Source organism: Physella acuta, unplaced genomic scaffold (genome assembly GCF_028476545.2).
Source record: "Physella acuta isolate Inbredline_101_S28 unplaced genomic scaffold, ASM2847654v3 ptg000131l, whole genome shotgun sequence".
In the NCBI taxonomy this organism is placed as follows: Eukaryota; Metazoa; Mollusca; class Gastropoda; family Physidae; genus Physella; species Physella acuta.
Window position 1 is genome coordinate 93,520 of NW_026731650.1, and position 22,838 is coordinate 116,357.

A 22,838-nucleotide genomic window follows, 5' to 3' on the forward strand; every position below is an offset into this window, starting at 1 on the left:
ATCTCATTAGTGACGTCATCCGCATGACCTTGACCCAGCGCGCGTGACTATAATCAAAAAAATCTTTCCCTCCTATAATTACGTGACTTGTGCAACGAAATCTGCATAATGACCCGCGTATAAATTATATTTGGCCTGTCGTGGTGCTATCACCTGGCCAGTAAGAAATGGTCCCACTTTTTTATCGACCCGATCATAAACTCTGCAGCCCGCTCGTAGATTTACGGTCCCCACCGGCAGTAAACACGGTCACGTGGTTTGACAGGATTGTTACATTTCTTGACCTACTTAGTCACGTGGGTGTGGGTGCGCGGGGTGCGCAAACATCGTGCGCGACTGAATACACAGACCGCGACCAAAGAAAGCAACGCGTTGGGGGCAAGCGGAGGTAATCCTAACTCTAATCCTAACTCTACTAACTCTAATCCTAACTCTAATCCTAACTCTAATCCTAACTCTAATCCTGACTCTAATCCTAACTCTAATCCTAACTCTAATCCTAACTCTAATCCTGACTCTAATCGAGACTGTTGGGGGGTGGGGGGAGGGGATATGATGAAGGGGGGTGGGGACAGGGGAACTAAGTTTCTGGCCAATACTTAGGATGAAAATTGTCTAGAAGCGTCTAGAATTCTACCAGAGCTGTAATATTTTAGAGTTGGTTTTTGAAGTACGTTTTCAATATCGACTCTCGATGACTGAGAAAAGGCTCCCGAAGATATGGCTCGCGACATGTGACAAATATGGAGGAAGTGACAATGTGTGACACTGGCAGTGTGGGACGATATTTCCCCCAGTGTTACCTTGTTCTGTCTACAAATTGTATTACTTGACAAAGACATGGAGACTGTCTATGAAAAGATACGATACTACGGTTAAAAACATTCAATTATTGGAACTTTAAAAAGATGGGGGCCAATTTATACAGGTGTATCAGTCTCAACACCCCCTCATCCCCTTTTCACCATTTAAACACAGGGGTGGGTATCAGTTGTCGGCAATGGGGAAGGTGAACTTAAGACCTTAATTTCTGACAAAGGATGTTAGCTGAGTGCAGTGGCGTAGCCAGGATCGTCTCAAGGGGGGGGGGGGGGGGTCCAATTTTTACCCGGGGACAAACTTTCGATGTGCACCCCCCTCAAACTTTCGGTTTGCACCCCCCCCCTTATACTTTTTATATATACCGAGGGGTCTATGGGAGGTTATGACCCCCTTAACCCCCCCTGCCTACGCCACTGGCTGAGTGGTATATAGTATTGAATGTTTTTCTGACCAGTCGAGAGTATAACACTTGCATATATCTGTATGAAAGTACAACGCTTGCCTACATCTGTATGAAAGTACAACGCTAACCTAGATCCGGATGACATTGGAATTTCCGGGTAGCGGTGAGATAGTTCTAGAAGACGTTTTATATTTCGACAGTGTGGAAATTTTTAGATTTTTTGTTGCAGGGGGGGGGGGGGGGTGGCTTGCGCGCGGCGTCAATCGTGCAATCATTATCAGTCTGATCGATTCTCTCGAGTGATACTAATTCTAGTTTGTAGCCGAGTTTAAACCCGGAGTATCATAATTTAGTCAGTTTGTGAATCGTACGATCCCTTTATGACTGATACACCCGTTAGCAACCGCAGTTGTTGTCTCAATAAAAATACCTTAGCAACCATTGAGTCGAAGTTTATCGTTGACTTACCTGGCCAGGTGGGGATATCTTGCCGGATATTGGAGGTATTGCTAAACACCTGTCTCGAAATGTTTCATGGCCCAAGACATTAAATGGCCCAAGATATTACATGGCCCAAGATATTACATGGCCCAAGACATTACATGGCCCAAGATATTACATGGCCCAAGACATTACATGGCCCAAGACATTACATGGCCCAAGACATTACATGGCCCAAGACATTACATGGCCCAAGACATTACATGGCCCAAGACATTACCTGGCCCAAGACACTGTCTCTGAAGATTAACTGTCTCTAAAGACTACCTGTCTAAAGACTGCCTGTCTAAAGACTACCTGTCTAAAGACTACCTGTCTAAAGACTACCTGTCTAAAGACTACCTGTCTAAAGACTACCTGTCTAAAGACTACCTGTCTAGACTACCTGTCTAGACTACCTGTCTAAAGACTACCTGTCTAAAGACTACCTGTCTAAAGACTACCTGTCTAAAGACTACCTGTCTAAAGACTACCTGCCTAAAGACTACCTGTCTAAAGACTACTTGCCTAAAGACTACCTGCCTAAAGACTACCTGTCTAAAGACTACCTGCTTAAAGACTACCTGTCTAAAGACTACCTGTCTAAAGACTACCTGTCTAAAGACTACCTGTCTAAAGACTACCTGTCTAAAGACTACCTGTCTAAAGACTACCTGTCTAAAGACTACCTGTCTAAAGACTACCTGTCCAAAGACTACCTCTCTAAAGACTACCTCTCTAAAGACTACCTGTCCAAAGACTACCTGTCTAAAGACTACCTGTCTAAAAACTACATGTTCCTAGACTACCTTCCTCAGTTCACCTTTCGTTTACCGCTTCTCTCAGTGATAAAAATCAAACGCTACAATTGTTTCGTCTGTCCCTTACAGGTTAAACATTTTAATTGCCAATTTATCAGGGGAGTTAACTGGGCTGCTAAAAATAGATTCACGGGAAATTTTATTCCGTGTAGATTATCGATTCTACGCAGCGATTGTCTGCAGATTGATCTAATTTTCACCGTAAGTCGTTCGGCTTTCTGCGCGCACACAAAAAGAAAATGCGAGTTCTTTTCTGGCGTTCTAAGAAAATGATAGATTCTGCATTTTGAAAAGAAGTATCAAATAATTGTCCTCGTGAAAAAATTCTAAGAACCGGCGTATTGAAATAGTTATTAGGGCCCAGGCCTTCCCCAGTGTGGTATTAACAAACAGTTGACTGTCGTGACTAAGATAGTGTAGCTTTATTCAAAAACAACGTTATCACAACAAGGTTTTCACGCGATGCACTAAAACGTATCAATATTCTTTATCTGTTGCAGTGTTTCTTAATCTGGTTTTGATCGAACCCCAGGGGTTCGGTGAGTCAGTCTCAGGGGTTGGGTGTAGGTGGAGACACGTAACCGACTCATATGATTCACGATCACATTTTGTCATAGCGGACAAAAGAACTATTATGAAGGGTTTGGTGAATGCACATATGAGTCGGGTGGGGTTCGGTACCTCCAAAAAGGTTCAGAACCACTTGGCTACTGTGGAAGCGTTGAGCATTAATGTGTCGTAGATTTTTTAAAGCGACTAATGCTTTTGCTAAAAACTGCGATTGCAAATAAAACAGAGTTTGTTGTTTGAATGCATTTATAAGCTGTCTATCACAAATGTTTTATGTGTGTTTCATTATCTACTTTAAGCACTTAGAGAGTTAAGAAATGTCTATTTTGGAGTTGGACCGCTTCACATATTATTATAATAGGAAGTGTAGTAAGCAATGATGGGGGGGGGGGGGCAGACGAGGACATCAAAAACCGCACCAGCAAGGTCAGGTATGTAATCAACACACTTCGCATAACCTGGACCGAGAGCAATGTTTACAAAACACGACTGTTCAACAGCAATGTGAAATGTGTTCTCCAGTATGGTTCTGAGACTGGGAGAGGTAACACAAACTAATGACAACAGATTTTAGAATTTTATTAAAGGATGCCTGCGTCACAAATTGAACATCGGGTGGCCTGAAAAAAAATTACAAATACCGAACTGTGGAGAATAACTGGACAAGATCCTATTGGCAAAGAATTTTAAAAACCCAAATGGGGATGGATTGTACACCTTGCGCAAACCAACTAGCAACATCACCAGACAGGCTCAAGACTTGAAACTTCAGGGAAAAAGGAAAGTAGGTAGACCAAGAACATTCTGGAAAAGATCAGCTGTCAAGGAAGCGGAAGCAGAGGGAACCCAACTTGAAGAAATCTCAGAAAATCGAGTTCAGGCAATATCTGCTTGCATCCCTATAACACACAAGGGTCCACATAAATGGTAATGATGATGATGATAAAGATAATGATGATGGTGATGATGATGATAATGATGCAGCTGATGATGGTGGTGGTGATGATGATGATGATAATGATTCTGATGATGATGATGATGATAATGATGCTGCTGATGATGATGATGGTAATGATGCTGCTGATGATTATGATGGTAATGATGATGATGATAAAGATGCTGATGATGATGGTGGTGGTGATGATGATGATGATGATAATGATGCTGCTGCTGATGATGATGATGATGATGATGATGATGATGATGATGGTAATGATGATGATGATGATGATGCTGCTGATGAGGATGTTGGTAATGATGCTGCTGATGATGATGATGATAAAGATGCTGATGATGATGGAGGTGGTGGTGAAGATGATAATGAAAATGATGATGATGATAATGATGATGATGATGATGATGATGATGATGATGATGATGATGATGATGATGATGATGATTTAGAGAGTTAGATGAGAAACTGAAAATGTTCCCGTGAAAGTAACTCCTTATGCCTAATGTTGACTGAATTTTTATACTTAAAAGCCTTGTAATCGGGAATAGACGTTTGTTACCAGTCTGACAGAAATAGACCTAGTTAAGTTAGTTAAAAATTTATTGCAAGATTCCACCACTCTAGCATGACGGACGACTGTTAATCTGTCAGTCCGGTTAGTGTGTCAGATGAACTTGTCACGTGACCGCCAGTCAATTAGCCATCGATCATAATTTTCTTCCACGACACATTGGAATTTATTTTTTTAAGCGAGATAACTCAACAAACTCCTGACTGTAATAAAAAATACAAGGTTTTTCTCCCTTGAACAACCAACACTTATGACTTCTAGTTACTTTGAAACATTTGATTAAAGGGAGGGAGGAGGGAATGATAATGCCACCCAATCAGTGGCGTAGCCAGGATCGTCTCAAGGTGGGGGGTTCCAATTCTTACCCGGGGACAAACTTTCGATTTGCACCCCCTCCTCAAACTTTCGATTTGCACCCCCCCTCTCAAACTTTCGATTTGCACCACCCCCCACCCCCCTTAAACTTTCGATTTGCACCCCCCCCCCCCTCAAACTTTCGATTTGTACCCCCCCCCTCAAATTTTCGATTTGCACCCCCCCCCCTCAACATACTTTTTATATATATATACCGAGGGGTCTATGGGGGGGTATGATCCCCCTAACCCCCCCCCCCCTGCCTACGCCACTGCACCCAATTAAGCACTATCTACACATTTGACGGGCCAATGTCTAAACCTGCCACTATCTATACCTGTATATACCTGTAACTATTTACACCTGCGCCACTACCTGCCTGCAGTGTTTCTTCCAGATTTTTTCTCCGGAAAGGGGGGGGGGGGGGACGGACGGAATAAATTTAACGGGAGGCGGACACTGGTAAAAGTATATATTTTCTATATAAATTCCATTTCGTTTGGGGGGGGGGTAGACTTTCTTCGGGGGGGGGGGGGTGTGAACCCCTCCGAAGAGATACCTGAAAGAAATACGGAAATACGGCCTGCTTGTGTCTACACCTGCCACACTACTCGTCACTGTCTTATCCTGCCACTATCTGTATCTGCCATTATCTAAACTTGCCACTCTCTGCCATCATCCACCTCTGCTCCTCTACCTGAGCCTGGCATGATTTAACAATAGTCAGTTCAAATCTTTGTTCTACAAGGCCATATGAAACGACGGGTCGGTTGATAGAGCCCATGACTACAAACCCGAAAGTCTCGAGTTACACCACACAGAGCCAAACACGCGGACATGTGTTCCAAACGTGCGTCATTCCGTAGCTGTCTCCGCCTGCCTTTTTGACGCATCCTCCATCACGTGTGACTCCGCTCGTCGTGTACCCCATCCTCCCCACACATGCGTCAGTAAGTCACAAAATCCAGACGCAGAAATGTAAACTCCCCTGCTCTCTCGCCTAGAAAAATATACATTTGTTAAAAGCTTTAAAAAAATATTAATTCAAATTATTTCCCAGTGAGATTAATAAAACGACGTCAATGAGTCCACTCCCACCCATTTCCCATCACTAGGTACAGCATTGAGTTCTTTCAGACAAAACTAATTTCTGGCAAGACGCCCCCCCCCCAACACACACAAATAGGGGTCTACGCCCAAAATGACAGTCACTTTAAGTCGTTTATATTGACTGCTATATATAAATAACCTTATATTATATAAATGTCTGTAGGATGTCCCTGAGCTCATCCAATTCAAATGGCTAACAGAATCACTTTAGTGAGAGTAATTAAAGGTGGTTGACCACACTATCCCCAGAACTACCGAGAGTACACTATAGGTAAACTCTACTTCATCTGCCTTAAACACCTCCAGATCCGAATGAGTAACTTTTTAAGAAGACAATATTACCTCCCCTTTAAGTGAACTATTTGAAATTCATTATTTCTCATTAATTAATTAATTTATTTTTTTAGATTTGGTTAGGAAATAAAAGAATGTTAGATTTTTGTTTTGTGAGAAACAATCAATAACAACAGAATAAAAAGTTTTATTTAATTTAAAATCAGCTCATACGTTAAATAAAAAAACTGCAAAACAAGAAGTTCCAAGCAGTCAATAATAATAGATCTAGATCTAGATGTTGCTGCTGTGTTGTTTTTTTTTTTTAGTGTGAAGGTAAAATTAAAAGTGCTTATAAACAAAACCTTGCACTAACAGCACTGACGCGGGCATAAATTAAGATAGCCAAGTATATTAATCGAAACTCGGTCAAATAATTTTAAAACGTTTTCCACAATAAACATAATTTAATATTTTTAGCCTTTAGATTGATACAAACACGTCGCCCTGTGTAGCAAGTAATACTTCCCTGTTTTTGTGTAGTATATGGTTCAATAAACACGTGTAATGACATGCGTCAGGCACGAATTATATGCCTTCGTATGTTATAACCAAACTCAGACAATAAGCCTATAAATAATTTAAAATAAAATATCGTCAGGTCATATTTATTTCGTCGCCAAAGATTAGCGTTACAAAACACTAGCATATGCAGTTCAGTCTAATTGAATTGATTGTATACTAATTATTATAAATCAAGCTCTTAGATCAATAAATTAGTTTGTTTTTTTTGTTGTAGAATAAATGTATTGTGATTGTTTGGTGTGTTTTATTTTTTTTAATTAAATTTTGCTTATGTTATGCTTTTAATTATTAAAAACTGAATATTATAAGAAAGATTTTTAAAAAAAATTATTGTATGATAAACGCAGCTACACTTTGATTGTCTAGACTCTAGACATTGGATCGACTGTGTATAAAGATGTTATATATTTTCTGAAAGATGAAAAAAGATAACTAAAAAGAGAGTTAGAAAACATTAGCCAATAAGGCAACCTCAGTCATAGCACAAAAATACTAGGCTAAGGTAAAGCGGCAAAAATATCTTCCGGCCTAAAGAAAAGTAGGTCAATGTTTAGGCCTGTTTATTTATGACATACATGGTTGTGAACGGAGCTGTCTAAATACCAATAATTTTGTACAAACGACGAAAAACTACGAAATCTCCCTTTTTCCGAGCAGTCGCTTCGTAAATAAAATTGAACAATCTGTAAATAATATATTTTTAAAAAGTACATTGTAATAAATTATCTTTAAATTTTATTTTGTTGAAAATCCCATAATCTTGGGGACGTACTTCTCATATATTGTTTTAAATTCACCATCTTAACACGAAACTTTAACAACATAACATGCCTATTCATAAATACTCTACGTGGTTTTCTGATATTAAATTGACAAAATGAGTGCTGTATTTATACATAGTTATTAAAATAAAATTGGTTTTGTAAAAGATTTATATTTGATAACGCTTTCGACGAAAAAGCCCCTAAAAGATAGTTGCAGATTATTTTAAAAGAGATAACCACACCAGGCTCCGGTTAATTTTGTAGATATGTATAGCATTTAGATCTAATTCAAATTATGTGAGCTGGCTCATGAAAACATGACGTGTCTGCTATCAAATATAGTTGCCGCATTTCTTAAAAGTACGTGCATATTGAACATTACTAGATTCTTTTTTAAAAAACTCTAATAATACAATCTTAATAATTTAAAGAAGTGTGCTTTATACTGATTATTTTCATATAACATTTTTTTGCCATATAGTTAATGTGGAAATAGTTAATCTACCTGTACAAAAATGCGAATGTCTATTCTCTTAACTCTGACACAGCTTTTTATTTTTCCTACCCTTTTCTCCACCCCTAGGGTTGACGACCGGATCCGCTACCCTTCCTTCTATACACAGAAATGCGTAGGAATTAAAATTGCAACACATTAGGAAATTTTATTTAATTTCTAAGAAATATATAGTTTGTCATTATGTTGTAACTCGATACTATAATAACTGACTTAATCAAATCTGGTGAGGAAACAGATAATAAAATACTAAATAAAATGTTATATGATGTAAAATGTGATATATGCCGAAAAACGTGGCGCCATAGTAATATGCAGACTTTAACAACAATTTTATGTGTGATTATAATGTATACATTCGTCTGAATCATATATCTATAATAATACCTTATATAAAATATATCTCACTACATTTAATTTTATTAATGTTGTAGATCTGCGTCTTAGAATATCACATGTGTCAAATGTTAGTTCGGTATTTAGTATTTATGCTCCAGAATCAAAACACAACAAAGAAGTTTGAAGCCGGTATTGTGGTTGTCACGCTTAGTCTATTTGGATTGAATAAAGTTAGCTAAACATTAAGCTATAGACTGATTTAGCGTTTGATATTATTCTCCAATCGTTCAGTTCGAGTTAGTTATTTTGTAATAATGAACTTCGAAAAGCAGTCACCACTTCTGCTTGATGAAGTAAGTCAACAAATTTTGATGCAGACCCCTCTTCATTACGCATGTTATGTCGGAGACGGGCATCTGCTTGACACACTTATTGGTCGTGCATTGTTATATAACAATAATAACGGCGATGCATCTTCTGCTTGTGTTGGAGCTTTGATTTCTGAAGAAGATTCATTGAACGGCTGGACACCAGCACACTGGGCCGCGTTTTATGGACAGGTAAGTAACACACTGGCACTGGTTGTACTTGTAACACTCAGTAAAACTCAGCATCTCTGACTTAAATTAACAACAAAGACTAAGTCATAGTAGTTTTTAAAGTAGAGATCTAATGATTTTAAACTTAAATCTGAATACTGGATAGATTTAGGATCTGATGTCTAATAATAAGTCGATCTTCTTATCTAAACATAATCTAGACTAACTAGATAATTGATAATAGAGATAGTTAAACAAGTTAAGTTAGCCTAAGAGTGGCCTAACACGGCTAAGTGGTGAGGGTTTTAGGCAAAAAATGCAAAATGGCAACAATACAAAGTGGTCAAATGCAAAAACATTAAATGTCAGATTACAGATCATTACAGATAATAACACTTGCCATCAAAATAAAAGGGTGTTTGAATTCAGGTTCTGGAAAGTTTTCGCAGACATTTCTGCACTTTTTACCAGAAGGTAGCCTACCCTGCATATAGTTGTAAACAGGAAAATAAAAATGCCTTGTTAAAGTCTGTTTGGCATCTCAGGCTTTATCTCCACCCGAGAACTGACTACCTACTGAACTGTCAGTTATCACTAAAAACTACTAAATACTAAATTGGTCGGCCTATGTGTATAAGACTTGACTTGATCTGCAAGGAACGAAAGAAAAGGAAAAAAGATTATAAGACCTTACTTAAATAGCATCAACTTAACACTGCAATATGCTAAAGTCCAAAGTGGCAACTTAACACTGCCACCACAGAGTCTAAAGTGGTGTATATTTATAGAACTAGATTGAAAGTTTAGTTTAATCACTTACAGTGTTTGTTGAATCACATTGTAGTTATTTACTTATCCTAAATTATTAGGCCCAAAGCTATCTTGTCCGGCCAAGACCTACTAACATTGATTGCTAGGTTTAGTGAATGAATGTTATACCTCTGCTTCCTTCCTCGGTACTCTCTCACTGTAAAACATAAAAAATTATGCCAAATGACTATATTAATTGCTTTGGGGTCATAATATTTATTTTTGCCATATTTTTTCATCCCACTAGTTGAGTTGTTTGATGAAATTGCATGTGAAACAGCACAGTGGTTGTGTGGACATTCCCACACACAGATCCCACACATCTCCTCTACATCTAGCAGCACAGTCTGGCGCTGTCCTCTGTCTCAAGTACCTTCTGCAGTGTGGTGCTGCCAGAAACAAACAGGTATTTACTTCTCGTTCTGCTGGACAATAGAGCTAGGTGTTTTACTATGTTGGCAGAAACAGGTTTTTACTACAGGAACATTCTCTTGGGCAATAGAGCTGGTGTTTTACAATGTTGGCAGAAACAGGTATTTACTACAGGAACATTCTCTTGGGCAATAGAGCTGGTGTTTTACAATGTTGGCAGAAACAGATATTTACTACAGGAACATTTTGTTGGGCAATAGAGCTAGGTGTTTCACAATGTTGGCAGAAACAGGTATTTACTACAGGAACATTCTGCTGTACAATATAGCTAGGTGTTTCACAATGTTGGCAGAAACAGGTATTTACTACAGGAACATTCTGTTGGGCAATAGAGTTAGGTGTTTCACAATGTTGGAAGAAACAGGTATTTAAAGGAACATATTGTTGGGCAATAGAGCTAGGTGATTCGCTGTTCCCTGATGTCTAACTAAAGGAATATGATTGATAGATTCAGCTAGGGCTAGGTGTTTCATGGGATCAATTATTCTATTATTCTCTAGTTGACCTCTGTAGCTTTACTAAAGAACACAGTTGTTTTTACTAGAGAGTCATGGACATTTCAATCAGCCATGGTGATATAATAAGGACTCATTACTAGTTCTCACCTGAACTGCTGAATCAGTTATATATAAATGCCACAATAAATATTTATGGCTGGATCTATGGTTATTCTATAGTTTTTACTATGTTAAGCCAGGTGAATTTCTTCTGAAATGGATATATATCTTTTGTACTCAATGTTTAAAGTGTCACTTTGTGATATTCAAAAGTGATAGAAACTTTGTCATCCTATTTTTATTTCTACATATTGTTAACACCTGTCTACAGCTTGCCACAATTAACAACAGATGCTTCTAGACTTGGTTCTATCATAATTAATCAATCTGATTAATTACCCCATCACGCCATAGCCAAACACTAACATCTATTTTATAAGGAAATTTAGTTAGCTATCATCATCATGCTAAACATTTTTATTTCCTGTCCAGGATTTTATGGGAGAGACTCCTCTCCATAAGGCTGCCAAAGCTGGCAACACAGACTGTGTGGCATTGTTGGTCAGCCATGGAGCTTCATTAGAGTAAGTTGATTTAAGTGCATTTTACTTTCAGTTTCTTTCTTAGAACAATAAAGTAAAGCTCCCCTTTCAGACCTAAAGAACCATAGGCAGATGAAGTAGAGTTATCATGTTTCTTGACCTCGGCATATGAAGGGACTGTGTTGTCAGCACTATGCCCATCTGCCACTACTTGCCCCATGGTGAGTCAGGTAACCAACATAGTTGGATGTACTCAGGGATGTCCTACAGTCCTGGATCTGGACCAAGATCTGAACTCCAGACCTTTCTGGGTGTTAAACTTTAAATAAAAGGCTTAAATAAAGTGGCTGATAACATATTATTAGAAGTAATTTTCTTAACTGTAGCCAACTTGGTTTAAAATGTTATTTTATCACTGACTGATACTGACTAGCAATTTACATTTTAAAAGTACACAATTCTATTTTGTTACTTTAAAATCACCATTGTATGTTTCTAATTATCTAAACTTGTGATACATTAAGATTCTAAATAGTGAGGTCTAACTGCTTATAGTGTCTGCGACACATTGGCATTTAACATTTAAATGAAAAGTAATACCTACATCAATTAAATATGCATGAAGCAGCTCTTTAATGTTAGTTAATTGATTTATAATTTTCTGGTATTTTAGTCACATCTGTAGTACTACATTATTTCAGAAGTTTTAACAATTAATTTATGCAAGATTAAATTGGCCATGCCATTTACTTTCACGTGTGAAATTGTTTCAGTTAGCAACTGTTGGTTGTCTCCCATTAATTATTTCTCTTGCTCATTCAAGTATATTAAACCTAGATGGTGTATTTACCTGTTGATTAAGATTCTCTGTGTTCTCTCCAGCATGAAAAACCACAGAGGCCTTGTCCCGTCTGATGTAGCGGAGCAGTCTAACCACCCGGCGCTGGCACAGCTTTTAAGGAGAGCGCTAGAACAGGCAGAGTTCAACAGCTCCAACTCATGGCCGCTGCCTATTTCTGAGCTCAACGGAAGCTTGACACATTCCCCACCCAACATATTCCATTCCTCATCTATGTTTAATTCCCACACAATGAAAGATATGTCGGACTCTAATATTTTTATGAATGGTGAGCTGATTTCCAACAGAGATGCACCAGATTCCTCTGCTATGGAAGAGGGGGAACAGGAAATGACTGAGCATTGTTCTCAAGTTGTTGAGAGTGATGGGCCTTTGTTAGGGAAATGTTTTGGAGGAATGAAAAGGTCATTTGATGATGAGGAAGATGTCATTACACATATCCAGAAGCGCAGGTGTTTTGGTAAGTACCTGTCTTAATTTAATTTGTGATGAGCAGAGAAAAAAAATGTTCTCACATGTTTACATTACAGAGTACATCATTTATTTGAATGTGACTACTATTTACAATCTTCTGTGATGACGAGAATAAAGTACAGATTAGTTTTGAATGTCATACTGTAATAAATAAATTTTGTTCCTTGAAATACAAGGCCTAAACAATAACTTACATTGTGACTTTGTTTTTTTAGTTCCTGCATCACAGAAAAGTCATGCAGAAAGATATGGAGACGCTTGCAACAACAACATCATATCGTCCTACAGCGGGGTGCTTGCAATGAGAGTTGAGCCGTTAAAAATCTGCTCAGGTAAGTCTATATCTATGTATGTATGTGTATGTTGGGATGGCATAGCGGTAGAGTACTAGACTGTTAACTCAAAAGTCTTGAGTTCGGATCCTAGGCTCAAGTCCATATGATGCCCATGAGTCCACCCTGCTTTGATGGGTACCAGACTCAGGGAAACAAAGGCAGCTGGGCATAGTGCTGACCACGCTATCCCCAGTATTCAGAAGTAGTTTAAACAGATGAACTCTACTTCATCTGCCCCATTTGTCTTTGGCACAAACTGGAAAATATGATCTATGTGTCTCCTAATTAGGTTATATATTTTTATAAATTAAAATATTAGGCCTTCTTAAAAGTTTAATTATTACTTCCTATGATGATTTGGTAAATTATAGATTGTTTTTGATAGTTGCAGTTATCCTATTTATTACTACTGTTACAATATTGGTGTTTAACTACTGCTACAGTATTGGTGTTTTGTTTTTCAGATTCCCCTCCAACTACCATCAAGCCTGGCAGTCCTGTCACACAGCAGTCTTCTATGATGGAGCATCAGGCATCAGTCTTGGCACAGCAGGGCTACGATAGCACCCTCATGAACACAATGAGCAGTGTTTTCCATTAACCCTTAACTAACCAGACTTTTTAAAAAAACTGACTACTCCTCCTCTGAGCCAGCCTGTGAAGGGGTGTACTTTTAATAAAGATTAGATTATAGAATATTGTTAAGAACACCAATGTTTACACTTTTTAAACTTCACATAAGAAATCTTGTAATAATTATCAGATTTGACAGTTTGGCCTATTGTTTGATAACAGACAAGTGTAATCTGGTTTAAGGTCTGTTGTGTGTTTAAAGGAAAATATGTAGCCTTCTGTGCTTTGAAAGTTCTCCTTTTTACCCCACTCTTTCTCTGAAACAAATAATTATTTATCCTCGTTCAAGATTACTTAAGTTCATAGTGTTGACAGATGGTCATTATCAGTTTATTTGACCATACTGTAAACCAGGGGTCTCCAAACTTTTCAGTCCGAGGGCCGCATTAACTATCAAATTTCAGTTCGGGGGCCAGTTTCTTCCAGGCATGTCTTTGATTTTTCTGGGCGAAGTTTTTCATCCATCATCAACAAACGATTTTTCCGTTGCACAAAAAGGTCTCCGCGGGCCGGATGAGAGGACTCCGCGGGCCGCATCCGGCCCGCGGGCCGTAGTTTGGAGACCCCTGCTGTAAACAATATATTGTGTTCCTAGCTTTATTTTTAAATATATCTGTTATACCCAAATATCAAAAGTTGTCAGTTTTTATCTGATCTCTGATATTGTTCAAACCTAATATAACATGTTTGCTTGCCATTACAAATTTTTATCAATTTTTGTAAATGAATGTCATTTTTTAAAAAAAGACATTAACTTTTTAAAAAACAAATGTGTACATAGAAATTTTAATGTTTATGCTGTGTACATTTTTTTCCATTGTACAGTTTTTTTACTTTTAGTGCGTGTTGATGTAAAAAAAAAAAACTATTCCATATTTCACTTTTATGTAGAGCCTTTGTTGACATTAGAAACCAGATGGTTGCTAGGTTACTTTAATTTTCTGTTGATGGATATGCATGAAGCTGATGATAATTTTATTTGATGTTGAATCTTTAGGGTGCTATATATCAAAATCTTTTAATGACATATTTAATATATTTGTTCAAACTGTTTGCGACTTTGAACTGCTGACATTTTAATTTTTTAAAGACAGACTTGCCTGTCAATGCTAGAGTGGTCTATTATCATATTGATACTTTATGTACATACATATTTTTTTTGCATTTGAGGCCTCAAGACTATATTTCTGATGGAAGCAGATCTTTCTTTATAAAGTAAAGTGAAAACCACTTTTAGAATGTTTATATATTTTTATTCACAATTTCTGCTTAATTTTTACGATATGCAGATATTATACCCCCGAAACATTGGACACAGCATTGAATAGGGTAATTCTGTGATTGATATGCTGCAAAAAATCTTTACAAAGCTTCTCAATTTTAGTATTTTTAAAATTATATATAGATCATAAACTTAAGAATCTCTCAAACTTATCTTGTATATTAGTCACCTATGATTTTTGTTCGGGTATCTTTTTTTAAAAAAAATGAATCGTGGTAAATTGGTTGTCTGTTAGGAAATTTAACAAATGAATCAAGTGCTGATTAACTGATAGTTTTGTTACTCCTTGTGTGCTATTGCATACATATTTATCACTGTTCCCCACTTTATATCAAATGTGACACAACTGCTTTGATCACATCTTTGCTATGGTGTTTGCTGCACAATAGGCCTTACAAAATTTGTCTCTATAGTCTCAATATATATATCCTATGAAATATATTATTTTGGTTTGCTTCTATTGTGTGCTATATTGTCTCTCCTGCACTTTTCTTGTGGTTTATACCCAATTTATTTACATTAAATTATTTTTTTCTAGGTATGCCTCAGAGATGCTTTACATAAATGTAAACACATTTAAATAGAATATCTACCTTGTGTTTAGTAGCAAGCACTGTAAAGACCACATTGTATACTTTTTTACACCATTTTAGTGTAAATGTTGATTGGACAGTGATATTTGTGTGCTTTGATTAATAAACAATCTTTGTTATTTACTTTAAATATAGAAAAGTTTATAATTGCATTAAAAAAATGAAAACATTGATTTTCTAAAGAGTTGAAAATAACATGTTAGGCTAATCTTGTTTCACCAGAATATAGTTTGTTCTTTTCAAATAATGAAAAATATTAAAATGTTGTGCCCAGACTATGTTGAACTGTTGTTTTTATTTGCATTGCTAGAATAATATGCGAGCTAGAACATTGACAATCTATACAAATACAAACAATACTAATTGCCAAAGACAACAAACAGATTCCAGTATAAGCAAATAATGAAAGGAAAAAATGTGTATTTGTGAGAGCTTTTTTTTGTTTATTTGTACAAGGCCAAACTTCCTGTTAAGTCATGTTACCTTGTCACAAGGTCAGATACCTTAATCATTTATCACATTGTATAAAATATTCATGAACTTCATTTAATGATTAACTTAAAAAAAAAATCTGATGACTATATGGTTAGTTACAGTGAAATAATCAAATTACCAAAATGTACCTTATGTATAAAATTAATCACTTTAAAAACATTTTTGCTGTAGTCTAAGAAATAGTACTGAGAGACAGAGAATCGTTTTAAAATGCCAAGTTATCTACAATCATTGTTTTTTTTTCTTGCAAAGTGCGCCAGGAACAACTTCAAAACACGGGGACTGGCAGCTTCAGTATGTTCACATCCAAAGAAACTTACATCTTGTTCAGGACCCATGGGGCTGAAATTTAAAAAAAAAAAAAAAAATTAAAGAATATGTCACGTTATTGAGCATCATCTTTTCCCTTCTGTGCACAAGACATATGAGGGGTCGCCACAAAAAGCTCCCTTTACTTTTGCCAGTATCTGGCTATTTTCTTGGCAGTTCCCCCAGATAGTCATGCCTTTGTCAGTTGTTTTTCTGCCGTGTGCCTTCACTGGCCCGCCTTGTTTTTTTTTCTCCCCTGTGGTGCCCAGCTAAGCGCTATTCCTGTAACTGTAATAACATCTGAACTCATCCTCAAGACGTGCGGCACCCAACCAGCGCCATCTTTTTTATTTCTGTAATGGCTTCTATTTGCATTTCTCTTAGTAATCTATCAGTGGAGATGTTGGGACAGTGAATGCCTTTTATTCTTCACAGGCACTTAGAGTCTAGTTCTAAATCATAAATAGTTGTACATTAAAAGTAAATGTTTAATAATAATTGAGCTTTAGATGGCAAGGTAAGAAAAACATTAAAAAGATTATTATTGAGAAATAAAGATAAAGGTTTAAACCTACTTGCTCTGATTATACCACAGAAAATGCCAAAAGCTATTATATTCCTATAGGTAACCAATCGAGCTAGTTTAGTTTCTTCCTCCATTTTTCTCCTCTCTTCTTCACCGTCACCGCCAGCCCTTTGCACTCTAAACATTTTCTAAATCTGTAAAAAATTAATAAACTCAAACATGTAGACCTAGGTTTTAAAATTAGTTCATTACAGGTGTCTGTAAATTAAACTGTAAATTCATTGTAAAGTGTTAACGAGACCAAATCCTGAGTTAAGGCAACAGTCAAAAGAACAGCATGTGGGAGCTGCTGGCTCAAGACTGAACTTTGTGGAGACTGGCCATGCAGACTGGCATCCTCATAGGGGTCATCGCCAAAGGTAAAACTAAAAGCCAAAAGGGCAGGGGTAGCCATATGAGAGGTGAAGGAAAACATCTGCACAAATTGCATCAACCACAATGGACACGAGCGAGAAAAGTCTCAAAGGTATTTGAGAGGTGCATAAATTAATTTAAAAATCTTGCACGGCGTAGTTACAATTAATATGGTTATAAAATCCTGTCTTTCTGGTTATTTTTGGACTTTACTAAAGATTGGACGTATTTGATGTTTTTAATATTTTCGGTAACTAAATAAAATTTAAAAAAAAAGCAAAAATTATTTGGTTTTCACGTGTAATGGCGACATAAACAATGGCATCCTGCTATTGGATAGGCCGGCATAGATTTTATTGTACACATTGTAAGCTAAAAATAGAAAACTCGGTCATGGGGTTTTAAATTTGCATTGTTATTTAAAAACTTGATCTGCAAAGTTTTGTAAACAAATAGTTATCGATCACTAAGTTACTGTACAGCCAATCAATATTTGTCTTACGAAAGTGAAACATCCGGTTTAAACTTAGGCTTGATGAAAATAAATAGAGATGTAGCCTTAAACTCAACAAATTATTTTCAAGTTCTCTGGATTTGCAACTTTTATAGCATTTATTCTAAAAATATAAAATTTCTAAATTAATTTTAGGCTTAGGGGCCTAAGTTTTTATTTTTTATTTTTTTTTACGGTCTAAATCTAAAAAGCACGTTTTTACTCCATGTCAACAACATTATAGAAGGAATCTCGTCAACTCGCTCGCCTCCATTCACAATATAGATTCTAGATCTAGATTCTAGATCTAAGTCCAAAAAAATCGGGATAACCGCATTACTCCTCAACCCCAGATCTTCTTTTAATAGTCTTTTATACTTTACTAACTTTACTTACTTTTTCTTCTTTTAATAAGCTTCCTTGATTTTTCACCAAAAATTCCCAAGTTTGCCAATGTGTGATGAACTAGACTAGAATCTAGATATTTTGGTAGATAAGTTAGGCCCTATTGCTGTTCTATTAAAAATTACTTCTAGCTAACCCAATGTCAACTTACGCTACACACGCTCTTCTTTTTAGAAACCAATGTGACAACTAGGCTAGCAGAGTAACGGCCGTTTGTTAAAATCAATTATACAAGCACGAAAGCAAAGGCCTAACGTAAACTACGTGCAACTTTAGACATAAACTCTCTAAATCAATCCATCTTTGAAAAAATCGTTGCGTAGTTCATACTTGTAAATTTTCGACTTAAAATATAGCTAGATTCTAGAGATTTTTCAAAACAGTATTATTTTTAAGCAATAAATGTCGTTTGAATGTTGTTGGTAAATTGATTTCAAATACGGAAACAAATTGTTTACTGTAGAGACAGTAGATCTAGATCCGTAGTCTAAGTCTAGTGACTAGTGGTCTAAGGAATTCCAAAAAATTGTTTGAAATATTGTCAGAATCCAGTATGAACTTTTATAAGCGAAACTCTAATATGCATTTACTTGTGTTTGCAACCTCTATTTTGATCAGCTCTTGCTGTAGGTTAAATTATTTTAATATTTTTGATAGGCCTCTGCTCACTCTTAGTTACTACTTTACTTAGATCTAGTACTTACTACTCTTAGTCTTAACTTTAACTTCTTAGTTTAATTAAACTTTACTTAGTCTTAGCCTCAGACCAGTCTTAGGCCTTATGCGTCTCAGGTCTTAGTCGACTCTCTACTGAGTCTACTGTCTCTACTCAAACTCAACTCTCTTTTAACTCTTTTACTTTTAACTTAAAAAACTTTGTAAAAGTTTTAAGTCTCCTTACTCTTAGCCAGTCTTAGGGCACTTAGGGATCATCCATAATCCATAAATTATGACATCACACTCATAGGGGGGAGGGGGGTCCGTAATTTTGTGAGGAGGGGGGGGGGGGGGGTTCAGATGTTGCAACGGCACACTTTTGCATTATAAAAAAGCAATGTTAGAAAATGAATTTTAGACGTTATTTCGTGTTTTAGAAAACTGTTTTAATAAATTGTAGGCCTAATCCTAATAGGAATTGATTAAAATACTCCATTTTGACAGAGTTCAGACAAGATTTAAAAAAAAATATCAATGTTTAAAAAAAATTCAACTTCAATTTTGAGGGGGGGGTTGTAGGCTGAGGTGTGATGTCATTTTAGGCCATTTTAAGGGGGGGGATCTGGCTTTTTGTAACGATGTGTGATGGAGGGGAGGAGAGGGGTAAAAATCGTCAAAAAAGCAGGACGTCATTTATGGATGACCCCTTAAGTCTTCTTAAGTCTTACTCTTAAGATAAGACTAAGTTAAGACTTAAGTCACTAGTATGTTAATGTATTACTAACACTCTAACATAAAACCCAGCTGTGGCAGCTAGCTAAAAAATTAATTATTACCTACTTATTGAAATTATTAATTTAATTTTTAATTAGGGCCTGGCCTAATTTTATTATTTATTAATAATAATGTAAAAATTAGATCTAGATTAGGTCTAGCTAGTCTAGTTAAAAGTTTATAAAAGTTAAAGACTTGCCCAGCCAAACCATTGGACCCAACCCTGAATGAATAGCCTCCAAAATGTTTGAAAGGCACATTATATATTTTAAAAAATCAGTGGAAATAGGAGCAACAATGTTTAGATTTGGCATAATTTTTTTTAATTTAAAATAAAATCTAGACCTAGATTTTAGAATCTAGATCAAGAAAATAAAAACAAAAAAAAGCATACAACACTCTTGATTGATAGATCTACTTAATCTACTTGTTTAGTTTATATTTTATAACTTTTCTTCTCGCACATCCCAAGAAAACAACAGCCAAAAGCATGAAATCAAAATAAATGTTTCACAAAGTGTGTCTTAATCTGTTGTTCCGCAAATATTTTCTCGCATTTCACTGCCTCATCAATTTGCGCCTCACATTTTGCCTAAACCCCTGAAAATACTAGATCTAAGACTAAAACTGATTCACTGTCAAGTTCTAACATATGTTGACATAAATATAGATATTGTAGATCAGGCTTTTAAAGTTTTATGACTTATTGATTTTTTAAAGACAAAAACATTTAGGGTTTTCCTCATATTCATCTGGTAATGAAGACATAAACATAATGCAGTTCGATTGGCTAGCATAAATCATAAAGAAAATAGAAATGTCGCATATGCATTTTAAGTAGGCCAATTATTTTTTATAATATTTATATTAGCAAAATTGATTAAAATATGGCAAAGTTTACCATGGAAATTGGTTTACTGAAACAAATTCTCAAAGCAAACATTTGTTCATGTTCTCTGCATTTGCAAGTTTTATGTTATTGATTCTTTAAATATCCCTGTCCTTGGCAAGCCACCTGAGCTCATGCCAGACTTTGCCTGTGGCCTGCATCTCCTCTACCACCTCTCACCTACATGTTCCCAAAGATATTCTCTTTTGCTTCCGTTTGTTTTAAATAATTTTTTTATTCTATTTCTTTGCTGTAATTGTGATTGTTTAAATTTTTTTGAAGTTGCAGAGACTATTCAGGACTACATATGCAGTAGAAAATTCCAGGGGTTCAAAGTTGACTATAAAAAAAGATCTTGCGTTGAAGGAGTAGCTGTTGGATGTGAAAATCCTTTTCCTTATGACAATCTGAAAGAATGCATGAATGATTTTAATGGTGAGATCATAATGAAATATGCAGCTAGTTCCTAACTGGCGTGTTGAATCGGGGCTTGACCAGGGGTTTGTCTAACTGCTCTTCAAGTCATCAACACAGTTATAACAGCTTTACGTTTGCAGTTTATAATAATTTAAAAAAAAACAGACTTGGCCTAACCCAGTGAAAGTTCATTATCATACTGATATTCTTTGCCAGATATAATAGTAGTTTTTTCTTTGTAAATTAGTTTTTATACATTAACTAAATGAAAATTATTTTAACATTAATAAAAATAAGGGTGGAAAAAATTAATATGAAAATATTTCAAATATGTTTTAGGCAAGAGTAACATTTGTGAGCGAATGAAGCCTTGCAAAAATAATGGCGTCTGCTCCCCTATAATGACGGAGAATCATACAAGAACCTATAAGTGTGAATGCTCCAACACTGGATTCTATGGGAAGAGATGCCACATTAGTAAGTTGACTTTCTCCTTTTTGTTAATTCTCACATTAATTTTGATTCAAAAAGTTCAATTTAAAGAACTCTCACTAAGTCATTTGAAAATATCCAAAGTTTATTTTGTAAATACCTTTTCTCATAGAAAACTTAGTATTTTGTAACAGCATTTCTAACATTGGAAACTTAATATTTTGTTACAACCTTTTTTATAACTTTCTAACATCTAGAACTGAATATTTTATAATTACCTCCACAGGATGCCCAAAAGATTTGTCAGCAAAAGCTCCCAAAACTCTGCCATGCCTTAAAATTTGATGGGCAAACTTGCCAACTAAACTTGCCTACTTAAACTATGTAGAACTATGTTGTATACTTAGTGCCTTATAATACTTATATCAAATATAAATTGTTATGCTTGCATTTATTTTATACCGGTTTATATCAATTTGCTGAAAATATTTATACTTAAATCTTTGCTTTAGCAAATGTAAGTAACTGATAACTGCCAAGATTAGTTCGAAACCTTGCAATAAATAATTGGTATCCAGTCCTAGTCAGAAAATTACTATTTAAAAAACAAATATCTACCAGTAAAACCCTTTATTAAAACATCCACTTTTTTAATAGTCATGTTATTTTAAATCTATAATTGGCCATAACAAGTTACATGAGCATTTAACTTATTTAAATATTTTTTTTAAAGAGAACCCATGCAGGGCATGTCTTCATAGGAAGTAGATGTGTACATTCCTATGTGTTGTTCAGTTTAACTGAAGCTATGTCAGTGTTAGAAGATCCCATGAACTGACACTGGAATGGCATGGCAGAGAAGTAGAGCACATGGGTACACCTCTGAGTTTGGAATCTGTAGCACATCCCTGGGGTTTGAGAGTTCTACAAACAAGTGAGCTCTATTTCCTCTGTTCTACTGTCTGTCAGTTCTAAACAGGTACATGCATGAATTACTTTGTGAACTAATACTAGATCTATGTCACAATGAGAACATTGCAAGGATGTGTTCAAAGTCCCAACTTAGTATCTGGATTTAAACAGTTTTGGTGGATTTGTTTACTTGGCTACCCCATTCCATGTTAATCAGTTTATTTGTTTCTGATTATTTTATTGTAAATAAAACTTGTACACATTGTATTACTGTATCAAAGAGTATAATCATTCCAGCACTTGTACTTAATTAACATTGTTATTTATATTATCAACTATTATTGATGTGTTGAGGTGATAAAAGTGAAACCAAATTTAAACCAATTTTTTTTTTTAAAGTTTTTGCTGAAACCTTCATTGTAAAATTGTGCATGTGTAAGCACATCAATAGATAAAACTTAACAGAAGTGCTTGCTTTTAAAGACTTAATTTGATATTTTTGTAACACTTAATTAAAATATATACTTGTGGTAACTTTACATAAATAAAAACTTTTAA

General features: G+C 35.9%; 2 protein-coding genes and 1 long non-coding RNA gene across 3 annotated transcripts; 2 read left to right on the forward strand and 1 right to left on the reverse strand.

Moving 5' to 3' along the window:
* The first annotated feature begins 8,728 nt into the window (after nt 1-8,728).
* LOC131935101 (ankyrin repeat domain-containing protein 10) lies at nt 8,729-14,027 on the forward strand. Its single transcript, XM_059291418.1, has 6 exons — nt 8,729-9,121; nt 10,158-10,316; nt 11,332-11,423; nt 12,264-12,700; nt 12,930-13,046; nt 13,514-14,027. Exons 1-6 carry the CDS (start codon nt 8,876-8,878, stop codon nt 13,648-13,650), a joined length of 1,188 nt encoding a protein of 395 aa, XP_059147401.1. The 5' UTR covers nt 8,729-8,875; the 3' UTR covers nt 13,651-14,027.
* Nucleotides 14,028-15,977: 1,950 nt separating this feature from the next.
* On the reverse strand, nt 15,978-18,400 carry LOC131935103 (uncharacterized). The gene is made up of 3 exons (XR_009385902.1): nt 18,191-18,400; nt 16,937-17,081; nt 15,978-16,394 (listed from the first exon to the last, which is right to left on the reverse strand). It is a non-coding gene; the product is annotated as an uncharacterized LOC131935103 (long non-coding RNA).
* Nucleotides 18,401-18,644: 244 nt separating this feature from the next.
* LOC131935055 (protein lin-12) lies at nt 18,645-22,838 on the forward strand. The gene is made up of 4 exons (XM_059291340.1): nt 18,645-18,825; nt 20,802-20,954; nt 21,276-21,413; nt 21,655-22,838. The coding sequence occupies exons 1-4, from the start codon at nt 18,753-18,755 to the stop codon at nt 21,711-21,713; spliced, it is 423 nt and encodes a 140-aa protein (XP_059147323.1). The 5' UTR covers nt 18,645-18,752; the 3' UTR covers nt 21,714-22,838.